Source organism: Epinephelus moara, chromosome 24, assembly GCF_006386435.1.
Source record: "Epinephelus moara isolate mb chromosome 24, YSFRI_EMoa_1.0, whole genome shotgun sequence".
Classification (NCBI taxonomy): domain Eukaryota; kingdom Metazoa; phylum Chordata; class Actinopteri; order Perciformes; family Serranidae; genus Epinephelus; species Epinephelus moara.
In genome coordinates, this window is record NC_065529.1 from 18046013 (window position 1) to 18060041 (window position 14029).

The 14029-nt window shown below is 41.5% G+C and overlaps 1 protein-coding gene across 1 annotated transcript; it reads left to right on the plus strand.

Moving 5' to 3' along the window:
• Positions 1-2270: 2270 nt before the first annotated feature.
• On the plus strand, positions 2271-13955 carry LOC126386103 (dnaJ homolog subfamily C member 11-like). The gene is made up of 16 exons (XM_050038236.1): positions 2271-2390; positions 3731-3860; positions 4055-4128; positions 4314-4415; positions 4643-4771; positions 4889-5011; positions 5133-5206; positions 5560-5749; positions 6180-6265; positions 7040-7156; positions 7259-7414; positions 7681-7750; positions 7929-7986; positions 10687-10829; positions 10925-11054; positions 11170-13955. The coding sequence occupies exons 1-16, from the start codon at positions 2316-2318 to the stop codon at positions 11193-11195; spliced, it is 1683 nt and encodes a 560-aa protein (XP_049894193.1). The 5' UTR covers positions 2271-2315; the 3' UTR covers positions 11196-13955.
• The last annotated feature ends 74 nt before the right edge of the window (positions 13956-14029 follow it).

Below are 14029 nucleotides of genomic sequence, written 5' to 3' on the forward strand. Positions count from 1 at the left end.
AATTATGAGGGATTGAGAAAATAGCACTCTCGGTCACTGTGATTGCTGCTCAGAAAATTTTCAGAAAGTTTCAGAAAATTGTACGTTTATGTATTTAACTGTTTAATTTTTATGTGTTTATGTTTATGTGCAAGTGGTTGGTGTGTGGAAGTTGTACTGGTCTGCTCCTGTCAGTATTATCATATTGGGGCATTAACGTGCAGCATTTTAATGTTGTTGGTAGTTCAACCCATGCTATTCTGTAAACTAACATGCTTTGTCTGTAAACCCTTTATCTGCCAGACTTTAACTACAGCTGTCAGATCAATGTAGCGGAGTAAGGAGAGCAATTTTTCCAACAGAAATATGGTGGAGTAGAAGTAGAAAGTAGCAAGTGCCTCAAAATTGGACTTAAGTACAGCGCTTGAGTAAAGTACTAAGTTCTTCCACCAATTAACAACATGCCAACGGGAAGCACTCTGCAAAATAAGTACTTTAAGTTTTGATACTTCAGTACATTTTGCTACTAAGACTTAAACTTTTACTTGTAGGCTAGTGGAGTTTCTTTAGATGGCATTCTTATTCTTGCATACGTACCAGATCTGAGTACTTCCTCCATCACTGCAACAACTGAGAAAAGTAAGATAAGGGAAATTTTACTGACAGCAGAGCAACAGAGACTGAAGACAGGAAACTGAAGCTGGAATACCAAACTGGGCAGACCCCAGACCCCCAGCAGCCCCAGGTTCACATTGTAGCAATTAATTAGTGGTAAAACTATCTGTAACTTTGTGAATATACATTATCAAAGTACAATATCAACTAACATGAAAATAGCCTTAGGTGGTCTTTGCTTTATTATCTGATTGTGAGGATCTGTCCTAATGAGGAGCCCAGTGTCCTAATGCTGCTTTAAAAGAGTCATTATTTAATGTGATAGGGTTTCAATGTTCCATATTCCAAAATCAGCTGATGTTTAGGGGAAAATCAGGTAATTTGGGACACTTTTTGGTAGACTACAAAGACAGAACTTATCCACCTATGTATTCATATGTATCTCTGTTATATTTCTATAAAGAAAACCTGTTGTCAAATAAAATACTTGAGAAATTCCTATGACATTTTCAGGTAAAATAGGACAGCTAGGTAAAGTGAAATGGGACAGTTATATTTGTTTGTTTTTTAAAAGGTTAAATCCATTTATTCATGAAATCATTAATGGAACCTATCTGTTCATTAAAAAGACCAGCAACTTCACCGCTGTGCTTTCCCTTTTCTTTTGCTGCCTGTTTAGCTTTAGCTTACATTTTTGTCCAACTTTACCTGATCACAAAAAAAACCTTCTTCCATAAAAAGTAAAATGTATTGTAAAATAATCTATTATAAGTCAGTTAATAAAATGTAAAATTCTACAACTATTTATACCCTTACTGTTTTAGCTACTGCACTGGTATTACCAAAAGGAAAACTCAACATGCCACATGGTTTACCTTGCAAGTTCAGGGACCAGTGTTTTTTTAATCTTTGCTCTGCAGACTTTGGTTAATTTGGAGTTTCATATAGAGCACATGTGTAGTAACACTACATCATGTTGGGTGATTGGTTGCTATTTCTTTAAGAGCCCAAGATGTAAAACCTTATTTGTCCCATGTTACCTGTCCTCACCCTAATCAAATTAACACACAGCAAACTGGGGCCTGGTAACTAATATTCCACGATGAATATACAAAACATAGAGGGACAATTAATGGTGGCCCAGCAGCTCATTTTGCCCCAGGAATCCGGAGCAGATTAAACAAATCAGATTAAGGTGAGGAAACACCTTTCGACATAACACTTAACCAGCAGTGAATGGGGAACTGTTGATTCGTAAATGGCTTATGAATTAAGAGTTCGGAATTTGCAGTTATAAAGTACAATTTAACATAATATACTTAATAATTTATTTCTTGTACTGTAAAGTAAAGTTTCCAATCAAGAAAAGTCTAGTTAACAGTCGTAGTAATGACCGTTTGTTGTTCAGCCAATCAGCATTGAGAAACAGTGTTAGCCGTTAGCCGTTGTTAGCTAACGACTGTTTTCGATGAGAAAGCGAGGAAAGGGAAACAAGTTTTTCTACTCAGTGACAAAAACAATACCTTATAAAAAAAATGAAAACACACTCCTCACCATCGTCTTCTTGTATGGAGCTGCAGCTGTCAAATCCTTTTTGGCGCTGAGCTCAAACTCAAACACAGCCAGCAGAGGGCGACGGGACAACTTCCGCGCCCCTGTGTGACTGTCCAATCAGCTTCCAGGACACCGGAGGGGTGGGCGGGACCGTAGCAAACGCAAACATGGCGGCGTCCTTAGATGATGATTTTGAGTTTGACAACCAGGACTACTACTCTCTACTCAACGTCAGGAAAGAGGTACGGTTTATTCTGTTGTACAGTGACGCAGAATAGTGACGGACCTTTCGCCGTGAGCGTCGGGTAGATTTCCATTGAGCAAGCGGTTAGCAGGCGGTACACCAGCTTCCACTTGGATAGCGGTCTTCTTCATCAGCACCATCATCCGTGGAGGCTGGTTGATGCTGCAGAGGCATGAAAAGCAGGATATTTTGGCATCTACTTTACATCAATGCAGGCAGTGTTTGCACCTCTAAGTGGGTGTTTGCAGGAATAATATGTCTACACCGATGAGCACCTCCTCAAATCTCAGTTCTCAATAAACCAGGGAGACTCAAAGGCCTGGCTGGGATTTAGGCTATGCTTGGATAACGTTAGCTAACATTACTGTGGCAGACTACAAAGCTAGAAGCACGTTATCGCACTCTTAATCTCTTGTTTCATGTCAGTGGATTGAAAGCTGTTTTTCATTATATTTAATTTCATTATGTTTAATGCAGCAGTGTTGTGTCAGCACTTAGAAGTGGAGCTGGAATGATTACTTGATTAATTGATAGTTAACTGACTGAAAATGAATCTGCAAGAATGAGATAGTGAGTTTCTAGCAAAAATGCAAAAAAAAATTGCAGGTTCCGGCCTCTCAATTGAAAAGATCTCCCACTTTAATGTGTCTTATTTATATGATAGCAGCTGAACTGAACTGTTTGGACAAAAAAAGCATTTAAAGACTTCACCTTTTCTGGTATTTAACAGACCAAATCATTGATTAATCAACATAGTATTCTTCCTCTGGCCATAGAGGTTGGGCGGTTAAACAAGATTCAGGAGGAAAACAGAATGTATGAGTTATGTAATTTGGGTGCTATACAAACTATGATGACTTGAGAGAGTTTATGTTCTTTGAAATAGCTCGTATAAACCCTGACATTTTCTGGGGCTCAGATGACCAATGGTTGTTGTAATGTGTCTGCCAATAATGTGGCAAAAGCCTGGAAGAGAAGGCAAGAAAGTTTATTTAATTAGTATTTATTTTGATTTTTTTCAGTGCCACACAGTAAATGCTTTTGTGAGTGATCCATGAATTTGGTCTCACAAAATGATGATCTGATCATATAGGACACTTTTGTGGCTTTGCTCCATTTTCTTTCATTTCAGTGTTGTCTGAAAATATGTATGCAATACTCTGGTCCTGTCTTTCTTTTATTTTATGGTGTCTTGTAAGGCACCGGACATAACTGTTGGCATGACACAGTAATATTCACACTCATTCATTCAATTATTTGGTAGATTAATCAATAATGACAACAGTTGTTAGCTGCGGCCCTACTCAGGAGTGAAACCTGTCCTCTCTCTTGTCACAGGCTACATTGGAAGAGCTCAAGGCATCATATCGGAGGCTGTGTATGCTCTACCATCCTGACAAACATCGAGACCCAGAGCTGAAAAGTCAGGCTGAACAGCTTTTCAACCAGGTGCACCAGGCATATGAAGGTAAGGACACTTACAAGTAATTGGAATTTAACCCATTTAGTTCAACATTTATATTGACATTCTCCTTGGAAAAATTCTAAAAGGATTAAACAGGGCATTGACACAGACAAAATACCATTCAAAGTACAACACACACACACACACACACAAATCACCATTATGAACTTAACTGTAATTTCCCTCTTTTCCCCCAGTGCTGAGTGATGCTCACTCCAGAGCCATCTATGACATCTTTGGGAAGAAAGGGTTGGAGGTGGAAGGCTGGGAGGTGTGTATCTAAGAAAACCTTTTTGTCATAAAGTTGAGTGGCTTTGCTGCTACATCAAAGGAAAACTTCTTCATTCACTGTGGAGGCATGCTGGAGAAACAGTTTTCTTCATGAAGTCAGCATAACATGGGGTGAATGATCGATAAACTAATGGTCGTTTTTTTTATGGTGATGATGTATTGTAGGTGGTGGAGAGGAAGAGAACTCCAGCAGAAATTCGAGAGGAGTACGAAAGGCTGCAGAGAGAAAGAGAAGAGAGGAGACTGCAGCAAAGAACTAACCCCAAGGTTTTCTCAGTCACAACTACACTTCATTCATCTCTCAGCTTCACTACTATCACTGTATTTCCTGTGTGGGCCGCCACTTTTATGCAGATATACTAAATAAATTGTGCGACACAACTCAATTTAGACTGTGAATGGTTTCCACATTCATTTCATTATGTCCCTCACCCTTCTTCCTTCTTTCCTAATTAATTCTGTCAATCTCTCTCCTTCACACCCTCATTATTCAGGGAACCATCAGCGTGGGCGTGGATGCAACAGACCTGTTTGACCGCTATGATGAGGACTTTGAAGAGATGCCAGGAGGAGGATTTCCTCATATTGAAATTAACAAGATGCACATTTCCCAGTCCATAGAGGTACAACAAAACACACACACTCACTTAGCATTTACCTGACACACAGCTACGTGTCTAAACCAGGGTCTCCGTAGTATTCTCTGTTCTGTCAGGCACAACTTTCCTGTCTTTATTCAGGCTCCTCTGACGAACTCTGACACAGCAGTGCTGTCTGGTTCGCTCTCCACGCACAATGGGAACGGAGGAGGCAACATTAACATGACCGTACGGAGGGTTATGTCAGCCAAGGGCTGGGGAGAGGTACACACACAGATTCACACAGCTACAAAGTGCATGTGTTAAATGTTAGATGGGATAATATAGATTGTTTTGGGAAATTTTACACTGACAATTATGTATTTCTGTGCATTTGTCTCTGCAGTTGGAGTTGGGTGCAGGAGACATACTCGGACCTCTCATTGGGTTAAAGGTGTTTCGCAACATCACTCCACGGTGGTAAGGCCTGATTGTTCGATACAGGGGACTTTAATACATGTATGGGTCGTTATTGTGAAAGGGTGACCCTGTCTGGGTTTATTTTCCAATAATGACCCATGCACTGTACATGACCTCACTTATTACAAGGCTACTTACTAAAGAAATCAATAATATCACACAAAACATTGATTTGAAATTAATTTAATTGCTTCTGCCAGAGTCTGTGATCAGATCTGCATGTACAGCAATGGTCTGTTACTCCTAGCAGCAGATAACAGACCGTAGCATGCCGTTATCGCCGCAATCAGAATCAAGTATTCAACAAAGCTGTCTAATAACATATGTTCTTTCTTTTTGTCTCCTCTGTCCAGTTTCTTGACAGCCCAGTGCGGTTTGCAGTTCTCCCCTCGAGGTTTGCGGCCGAGCTGCTCTCTGATGACAGCGCGCCACCTGGACCAGAACACCATGGGTTATCTGCAGTGGCGCTGGGGGCCCAACAGCGCCATGACCACCAGCCTGGTCCGAGACACAAAGAGCAGCCACTTTACTCTGGCTCTGCAGGTACACACAGACATAAGCGCAGATTCAAATGCATATACACTAGGGCTGGGCAATATATAGATATTATATCAATATTGTGATGTCATACGAGATATCGTAATATTGTAAGTGTTTCTAAAGGTTTTAAAGGCTACATGTTGTGTTAAAATGTTGTAAAAGCACCAGTAGTCACCTCTACACTGTCATCACAAAATTGATATTGAAGTATTTGGTTAAAAATATTGCAATATTTTATTTTCTCCATATTGTCCAGCCCTAACACACACTGTAGGGTGGCAGGCAGTGAACAGTGCATGGCTACCTGCTTTCATAAGTACAGTTTGTACTGTGACTGAAATTTTATTTACCTAACCATGAGATTTGCTATTTTTTCCCACTTCATATACTGTATTCATCGTGTATCACTCCTCTTCCTCCCCCAACCTTCCAGCTGGGTGTGCCTCACTCCTACCTGATGATGAGCTACCAGTACAAGTTCCAGGATGAGGACCAGACCAAAGTGAAAGGCTCTGTGAAGTATGTCCGTCTGCTTCTCCTGTCTCAAAGGACTTATTTTCTGTAAATCAACTGGTTTACCAGGCGGGCAGTTTGCAAAAAATATGTCCTAATCTGTTAATTTGCTGAAGGAATTTCCTCGTCTAAGTATTTAAAAGAGCAACTTGACATCAGCTGAAAACATTGATTTTCTGCCTGGTGTTAAATTATACTTTTCGTGACTAGAAGGATTTAAAGTAGTTTTTTTTTTAATTAAATTTTCCTGTTGCAGTTATGAGGAATTGAGAGAATTGTGAAATGACTGAAGCTTTTTCTGATATAATTAAAGAAAGCAGTTTGTCTTTCAAATCCTAGTAATGTCAAGATAAAAGAAAAATAATTGTTTTGTGATCATTAGTGAATAAAACATGAGAGCTCAGGCTTCATGGCCTCGCATGTCCTTCATAAAGCGTTTAATTATGTGACCTGCAAATGAGTAATTTCATTGCCTGGGTCCAAACCTTTGAATCTGCCCACTCCACTGAGTTTGACTTGACAATGGGGTCTGATTTTGGGAAACTAATTTCATTAAATTGGGGCTTTAAATATATCTCTAGTAAATGTTAGTTATACAGCAGAAAGGAAATAAATAAAAGACAATGACAGGACACATGCAGCATAAAAGACCTGCAGGAAATGTAAAAAGGGGTTGTATTAGCTGTATGATTTACTCTATCCCACTCTGCCCGTGTTATTGTCCTCAGTAGCTGCCGAACTCTAACGGTCTCTGTTCATTTTACATTTCTCCCTTTCCAGGACGGGCTGGTTTGGTACTGTGGTGGAATATGGAGCAGAGAGGAAGATCAGCCGACACAGTGTCCTGTCAGCCGCTGTCAGCATCGGGGTCCCTCAGGGAGTCACACTCAAGATCAAGTACTGGCCAATGCAAAATATGATCTCACTCTCTCGCGGGTCCTCGTCTCCCTGCATCGTTATCTAACGCACGTGTGTATTTTTGTCGGTGTTTCCGTGCAGGTTGGCGCGAGCCAGTCAGACGTACCTGTTCCCAGTCCACCTAACAGATCAGCTGCTGCCCAGTGCTGTGTTCTACGCCACCGTGGGACCCCTGCTGGTCTACATGGCCGTCCACAGACTGATCATCATCCCATATACACAAGCACAGAAAGAGGAGTCAGTAAATCTCCTGTCCTCTTGACCTCTGACACTCAACACTTCTTTTCTTTCCTTACCGTTTACCAAATCCTGTGAACTACTCCTTAAGCTGTGCGGTTGCTGAAGACAGCTCCACAACCCTGAGTCAGGGAGAAATACAACATTTTGATTATGGGAGTTGTTAATACTGCCAGGCATTTCTCTAACACTGGCACCATCATCATAGAGAGCCTCCACAGTGAATCCCGGTGGGTGATTGTTTATGTCTGCTTTGTGCTTCTCAGAGAGCTGGAGCTGCAGAGGAAGAGCTCAGCCACAGACATCGCCAAGAAGAAGCACGAGGCAGAGTCGGCTGTGAGTACTCACACTCACATGCAAACACACAGTTATTCGTTTTGTGTGCCGGGATCATTGATCATTGTTTCTAGGTTCAGCTCTCCTCGTCTCGTCTGAAAACCTCTCTCCTATCCTTTTCTATTTTGCTCTCCTCCTCCTCCTCCTCCACCCTCTTTCTCCCTTGGCTCCTCTGCAGGTTCTGCTGATGCAGGAGTCTGTGAGGAGAATCATAGAAGCGGAAGAATCCAAGATGGGTGAGGGAACACACACACACACACGTGCGCGCGCACACACACATACACACACAGACGCTGCACCAGGGCGAGAAACTGAAGCCTTTTTTTTAGTTTGCAGCCAAAACTTGGTCGAAATCCAAATGTGTAATTCAAACACATTTCTCATGGTTGCGTTAACAGCATGATCTGCTGTAGCTCCAAGATTCTGTTTTTCTTAGTCTGGCTTCCATCATCTACCGCTGTGAGGCAAGTGATGATGATGCAGCCCATCTCCATACTGCAGTGTTTACATAGGTTAAGCTTGTACGTCTGTGCGCACAACACCAGAGTGTACACTGGTGTAAATCAAGACTATCATTTCAGTGTGCTAATGGATTTCCTGTCATATTTGTGTAGAGGGTGCATGTGATTATTTGAAGAGTCACTCCACGCAATGTGTTCACAGCACCTTCTGTCCAAGAAGTAGATGTAGACAACGACTACATTTACACGCTCAAAATATTCAGTTTTTCACCCTTATTCCAATAAAGACAACATTCCTACTAAGCTCTTTACACGGCTAATGAAAATGAATATTCCACTAATATTCCTGTTTACATGCAGCCGTGTTAACACGTCATGTATCATGTCAGAATACGGAAAAGTGGAGCGTCTGTCGCTTGCTTTCCACCCTCTTTCATTTCTTCGAGGTGTTGCGATATTTGTTTATATTCAAAAACCTGTTGATAAAGCCTTTCCTAAAGTATAGATGTACGTGTGTTTCTTTTGGGCATGTATCTCTACCCCAGTCTATCAAACTGTTGGCTTGTTGGTTTTTGTGTACAGCACACAGAGCTGACTGTGCAAACTGCAGTAAATACTCCAAATGAGAGGTATATTCAGAATGCACTGTGCACATGTACATATGCTATTAAAACCTGAATATCGGCATGTTGCATGTTTTAATCGGTTAATGCTGCCCTGAATAAAGGCCTATTTCAGAGTATGCAAATGGGATATTCAGTTTACAATTTAAAAAAATTCAACATACTTTCATATTCGGAATAATAGTGGATTATTAGTGTGCATCTGAACGTACCCATTGCTATATAGTAATGATATGTAGCTAACATAGTAGAGGACTGTTGACTGTTGTCTTAGCACAGCTTGACATAATTATCATAAGTTCTGTGTTTGCACAGCTCCAGGAAGAATTCACACAGTAACACTCCCCATGTCTGTCATATTCTGTGTATTACTCCAGCCTGTCTGTACTGCTTTCTGTTTTAAACTGAGCATTACAAATCATATACACTAAACTGTTCCCATTGTTCACAGGTTAAAGTTGAAAATCAAAGACTTTTTGTGCACTCAATAGATACATTTCTCACAAATTTTTGTCACAAATTTGTTAAAATCTGTGTTAACAAGCACCTCTCCTTTTCCATGATAATCCATCCACCTGACATGTATAGGCATAACAAGATGCTGATTAAACAGTAGCATTACTATACAGGTGTGCCTTGTGATGGTCACAATAAAAGACCACTGTAAAACGTGCAGTTTTATCTTTTAAAAAGACATTTATCAGGATTTCACATGACTAGCACTACAGAAATGCATTCTTGGTCCAAAGAATCAGTCAGTATCAGGTGTGACACCATTTGCCTCATGTAGTGCGACACATCTGCTTCACATAGAGTCGATAGGTCAGAGCTGATCGATCCTCTTCAATGGCTGTGTGAAGTTTCTGGATATTGGCAGGAATTGGAACATGCTGTCATACACACTGATCAAGAGCATCCTAAACATGCTCAGTGGGTGACATGTCTGGTTAGTATGCAGGTCGTGCAACATCTGGGCTGCTTTTAGCCTCCAGGAATTGTGTACAGATCTTTGCAACATGTGGCTGTACATTATCATGCTGCAACATGATCCCAGGATCCTGTCTCTGTATCTCTGTGGATTCAAACTGGCATCAATAAAATCCACCTGTGTTCATTTTTCATACCTCATGTTAGCTCATACAAAAAACCCACCACCACCATGGGGCACAGCAACATTAACAAACCGATCACCGACAAATTGCCGTCGGGTCATGACCCTGCGGAAGATGAGGAGCACGCAGGTGAGCTCCACTGAGACGGTGTCTGGCAGTTTGCGCAGAAATTCTTTGGTTGTGAAAACCAGTTGTCCAGGTGACTGCTCTCTGGCGATCACGCAGGTGAAGATGCTAGCGGCCCTTAGCTGGTGTGGTTACACATGGTCGGCAGTTGTGAGGCTGGTTGGATGTACTGTCAAATTCACGGAAATGACATTGGAGACGTCTTATGGTAGTGTAATGACATTAACAGTAATGACAGTAACATTCAGACCACAGTCAACAGCTCTGGTGGACATTCCTGCAGTCAGCATGCCAATGACATGCTCCCTCAAAACTTGGGACATCTGCAGCATTGTGTTTGTGATCAAACTGCACATTTTAATGTGGCCTTTTATTGTGGCCATCCCAAGGCTCACCTGTGTAGTAATGATGCTGTTTAATGAGCATCTTGATATGCCACACCTGTCAGGTGGATGGATTATCATGGGAAAGTAGTGCTCACTAAGATGGATTTTAACAAATTTACGACCCAAATTTGAGAGGAATACATCTATTGAGAGCCTAAAAAAGTCTTAGAACTTTAACACAAAGTTACACGAAAGCACTGAACAATTAAACCTTATGTTCCTGTCCAGGTCTGATCATCCTGAATGCCTGGTACGGAAAGTTTGTGTCAGACACCAGCCAGAAGCAGGACAAAGCAAAGGTCATTGACGTCACTGTGCCTCTGCAGTGCCTGGTCAAGGACTCCAAGCTCATCCTCACCGAGGCCTCCAAGGTGTGTGTGTGTGTGTGTGTGTTTGTATGTCAGTGAGTTCACTGCATTATCTACAAATCTGTATGCGTGCATATGCATTGCTTCTCTGTGTGCAGGCGGGGTTGCCGGGCTTCTACGACCCCTGCGTTGGAGAGGAGAAGAGTCTCAAGTTACTGTACCAGTTCAGAGGTGTCATGCACCAAGTCATCTCCGCAGACACTGAGTCGCTACGGATACCCAAGCAATGTTAGTATGCAGCCACTTAACCCAGAAGACCCAGTGTTATTATAATATAGCTGCACACTACGACAGTATGTGCACGCATCCGTGTTCAAATTAGGTTTATTTTTTGTGTTTTCAGCTCACAGAATTGAGTCCGAGTCTTAGGAGCCCACCGCTGTTGTAGCACCAGAGGGCAAAATGCAGATAAAAACCGACTTTGTGTGAACAGAAGAACCCAAGAGCGGAGGGGACACGTCAACACTAAGTCTGCTTCTCTCCTCTGGTCCTCTTCTGTCATGGTATTAGTGAATCTGTTTATCGAGTTCCTCCACTCCTCCCTCCTCCTGTGGGCCGTCTCCGCAGTTCAGCAGAATTCAGGAGTCAGCTCAGAGTTTCTACAAGGTGTCACCCTTTGTGTCTCCAGTCCGCTACACCTGACAGGGCTGCTCAAATATCTGCCTGCTGCAGGAGATCAGACACTGGCCCTGAACATAGTTTTTTAAATGTACTACACAGAGGGACTGATGGTCACCGCGGACGTGGTGACCACTCCCGTAAATGCTGAACTAAAAGTGCACATACATTTAAAGATGTTTCTTGACATTTGTTATGTCGGGTACATACAAATGAGCCGTGCTGTAAGTCTACCCCATATCATTGTAGTCTTTGTCTCGTGTGTGTGTGTGTGTGTGTGTGTCATCCTGGTAGGTTTGAATCTTATAATGTTATAACATCTGTCTTTTCACTAACTCGTGTAAATGTTTAGAGCAACACTATGCAGGTCTCGGTGACCCTGACGCCGGCCAGGACTGAGGATCGATTGTGTAACTCTTTTTTCGTTTACTCGTTAAAACATCTCATCCTAATTTATTATGCCTTTTGGTGACATGTCCGCCACTCAGGTGTAAACTGGTGCTCGAGACTGCTGTCTGTGAGGGTCGGGATGTGGAAGTTAAGGGAGGGATTGTAAAGGGAGGGGAAGTGTGAGATGCCCTTTGATGGTAGTAATCCACCCACAGAGAGACAGGCTTGAATTCTTCATACAGAGTTTTTAAATAATTCAGGCCGGACTGCAATTTAAAGGCAGAAATTCCACTTCAATTGGATATGCGTCAGTGTTTATCGATTCTGTCTGTGCAGCTGCAGCCCAAACAGATTTTCTTTTTTCACAATGATTTTAATAAGCGAAGGATATAGTTTGTACTTCGCTGGTGTACATCCAGCCCATAGCCCCTGATAACAGGAACTGCTGCTATGGATTTGTAATAATTCAGCAAAACTGGGGATGTGAATGAAGAATACGGTGTGGTTGGGATGCGGCCAGTAGAGGGTGTAGGTCAACACTCTCCCTCATGGAGGTGTGCTGCTGAAGCAGGCAATAACTTGTGACTGTAGCTGACCTGAGCCACACTAAAACCATTTTACACATTATGGCACATTTACACGGCTGCATTTATATGTTTGTGTTTGTTCAGTGTGTGCCCCAGTCCTGTGCCATATATTAGTTTTATGCCCCCCCCCCTTTCTTTTTTTTCCTTCACATTTTTGATTTATCTGCCGCCATGTTAGTCATGTTGAAGATGCTAAAACCGTACTCATAACCTGGCTGTCTTTAAGGTGATAATCTGAAACACTAACTGACCTCTCCTGTAGCTATTTTCCTATCACAGTGGGAAATCTAATATCCTATGATGCACTTTCTGTTCAGATACAGATAGGTGTTGTTGCACAGAACGTTTTTAATATCAAATGTACATTACATTACATTCACATTACAACTGTGAACCCGTATGAGTGGATTGACACTCTAACTACAAAGGGAAACACAAAAGAGTGATAGTAATTTATTCTTGATATTGTTGGGAGAGCCTCTCATGGGCTATGGGGAATAACTGAAAACACTGTCAACTACTTTAGGACACAAATGGTACTTTATTTAATACTGAGGTCATTATTTTGCACAAGATATACAGTATTTAAAACAGAGTGTAGCTGGTAGGTGAGGGAATCACCAGAGGCCCCATAATACGATATCATCACAGTATTTAAGTCACTAAACATAATTACGATTTAAAGTGTTTTGCAATATGCTGAGTATTGTGATATATTATGATTTATTTCGTTTTTCCAACTGCAAATTTTGCCCCCAAAGGAACATTTAGTCAACATCTGTTTTATCTAATAAGATAAAGTTTTCAGTGTTTTCATCGCAATTCATTTTTATCGCAGCAAAATGTGTCCAGAGGACTGGAAACGCATTTTATTATTCTAGTAGGCTACCAGAGTTGCATTGGCAATATTTACAGCTAATTAATATATAATAATAAAGCTGTGTATTGATACAATATTGCTGCGCAAAATATTGGGATACCATGCTGTTGATTTCCCCCACCCATTCTAGTCGGTGGTCCTGAAGCTTGATATTGAAGCTGTACACTTTTACTGAACAGAGTTTACGTCCAAGAAGTCATGAGTTGACTCTACATGGTGCCCTCCATTGATTTTCTTTCTATTACTGTGACTGACCTGCAAGACCAGAGGGTGTGTGAAGGCTCAGAAATAAAAACTGAGCACTGAGATGGATACGTTTTGGTGTTTAGTTGGAAGGATGTCAGTTTTTGCCATCTCCACACTGTCTTGTGTTGGGTTCACAGTAACAGCAGCCATTTTGCACTGATTCTGTTTGTTGTATTTGTCTCCTCTCATTTGTTTTGTGTATGCAGAGTTTTTTTGACAGGTCAGCTGGTTACCTCTGCTGTAGTGCCACCATGAGGTCAGCAGAAACTTTGCACCCTGCTGTTAAACTCCAGCCCATCATCCTAATTGACCCTCATTAGTGTGTACATATTCTCTATGGCTGAGGAGCCTGTGTTCTCTGTCCTGTAAAGACTACAATAAATATGAAGCAGTCACAGTCTTGTTTGATTTCAAGAGCATCACAGATGGACCAGCCGGTTGCACTGCGATATAAAGACAAAAAGCAACAAGTTAAAATGGTA

Excerpts from the sequence above, each read along its gene's own strand:
- LOC126386103 (XM_050038236.1), top strand. The coding sequence starts at position 2,316 with ATGGCGGCGTCCTTAGATGATGATTTTGAGTTTGACAACCAGGACTAC. Across the intron at positions 4,129-4,313 it reads TGGAGGTGGAAGGCTGGGAG|GTGGTGGAGAGGAAGAGAAC; the intron begins GTGTGTATCTAA and ends GATGTATTGTAG. Across the intron at positions 7,157-7,258 it reads GGAGTCACACTCAAGATCAA|GTTGGCGCGAGCCAGTCAGA; the intron begins GTACTGGCCAAT and ends GTTTCCGTGCAG.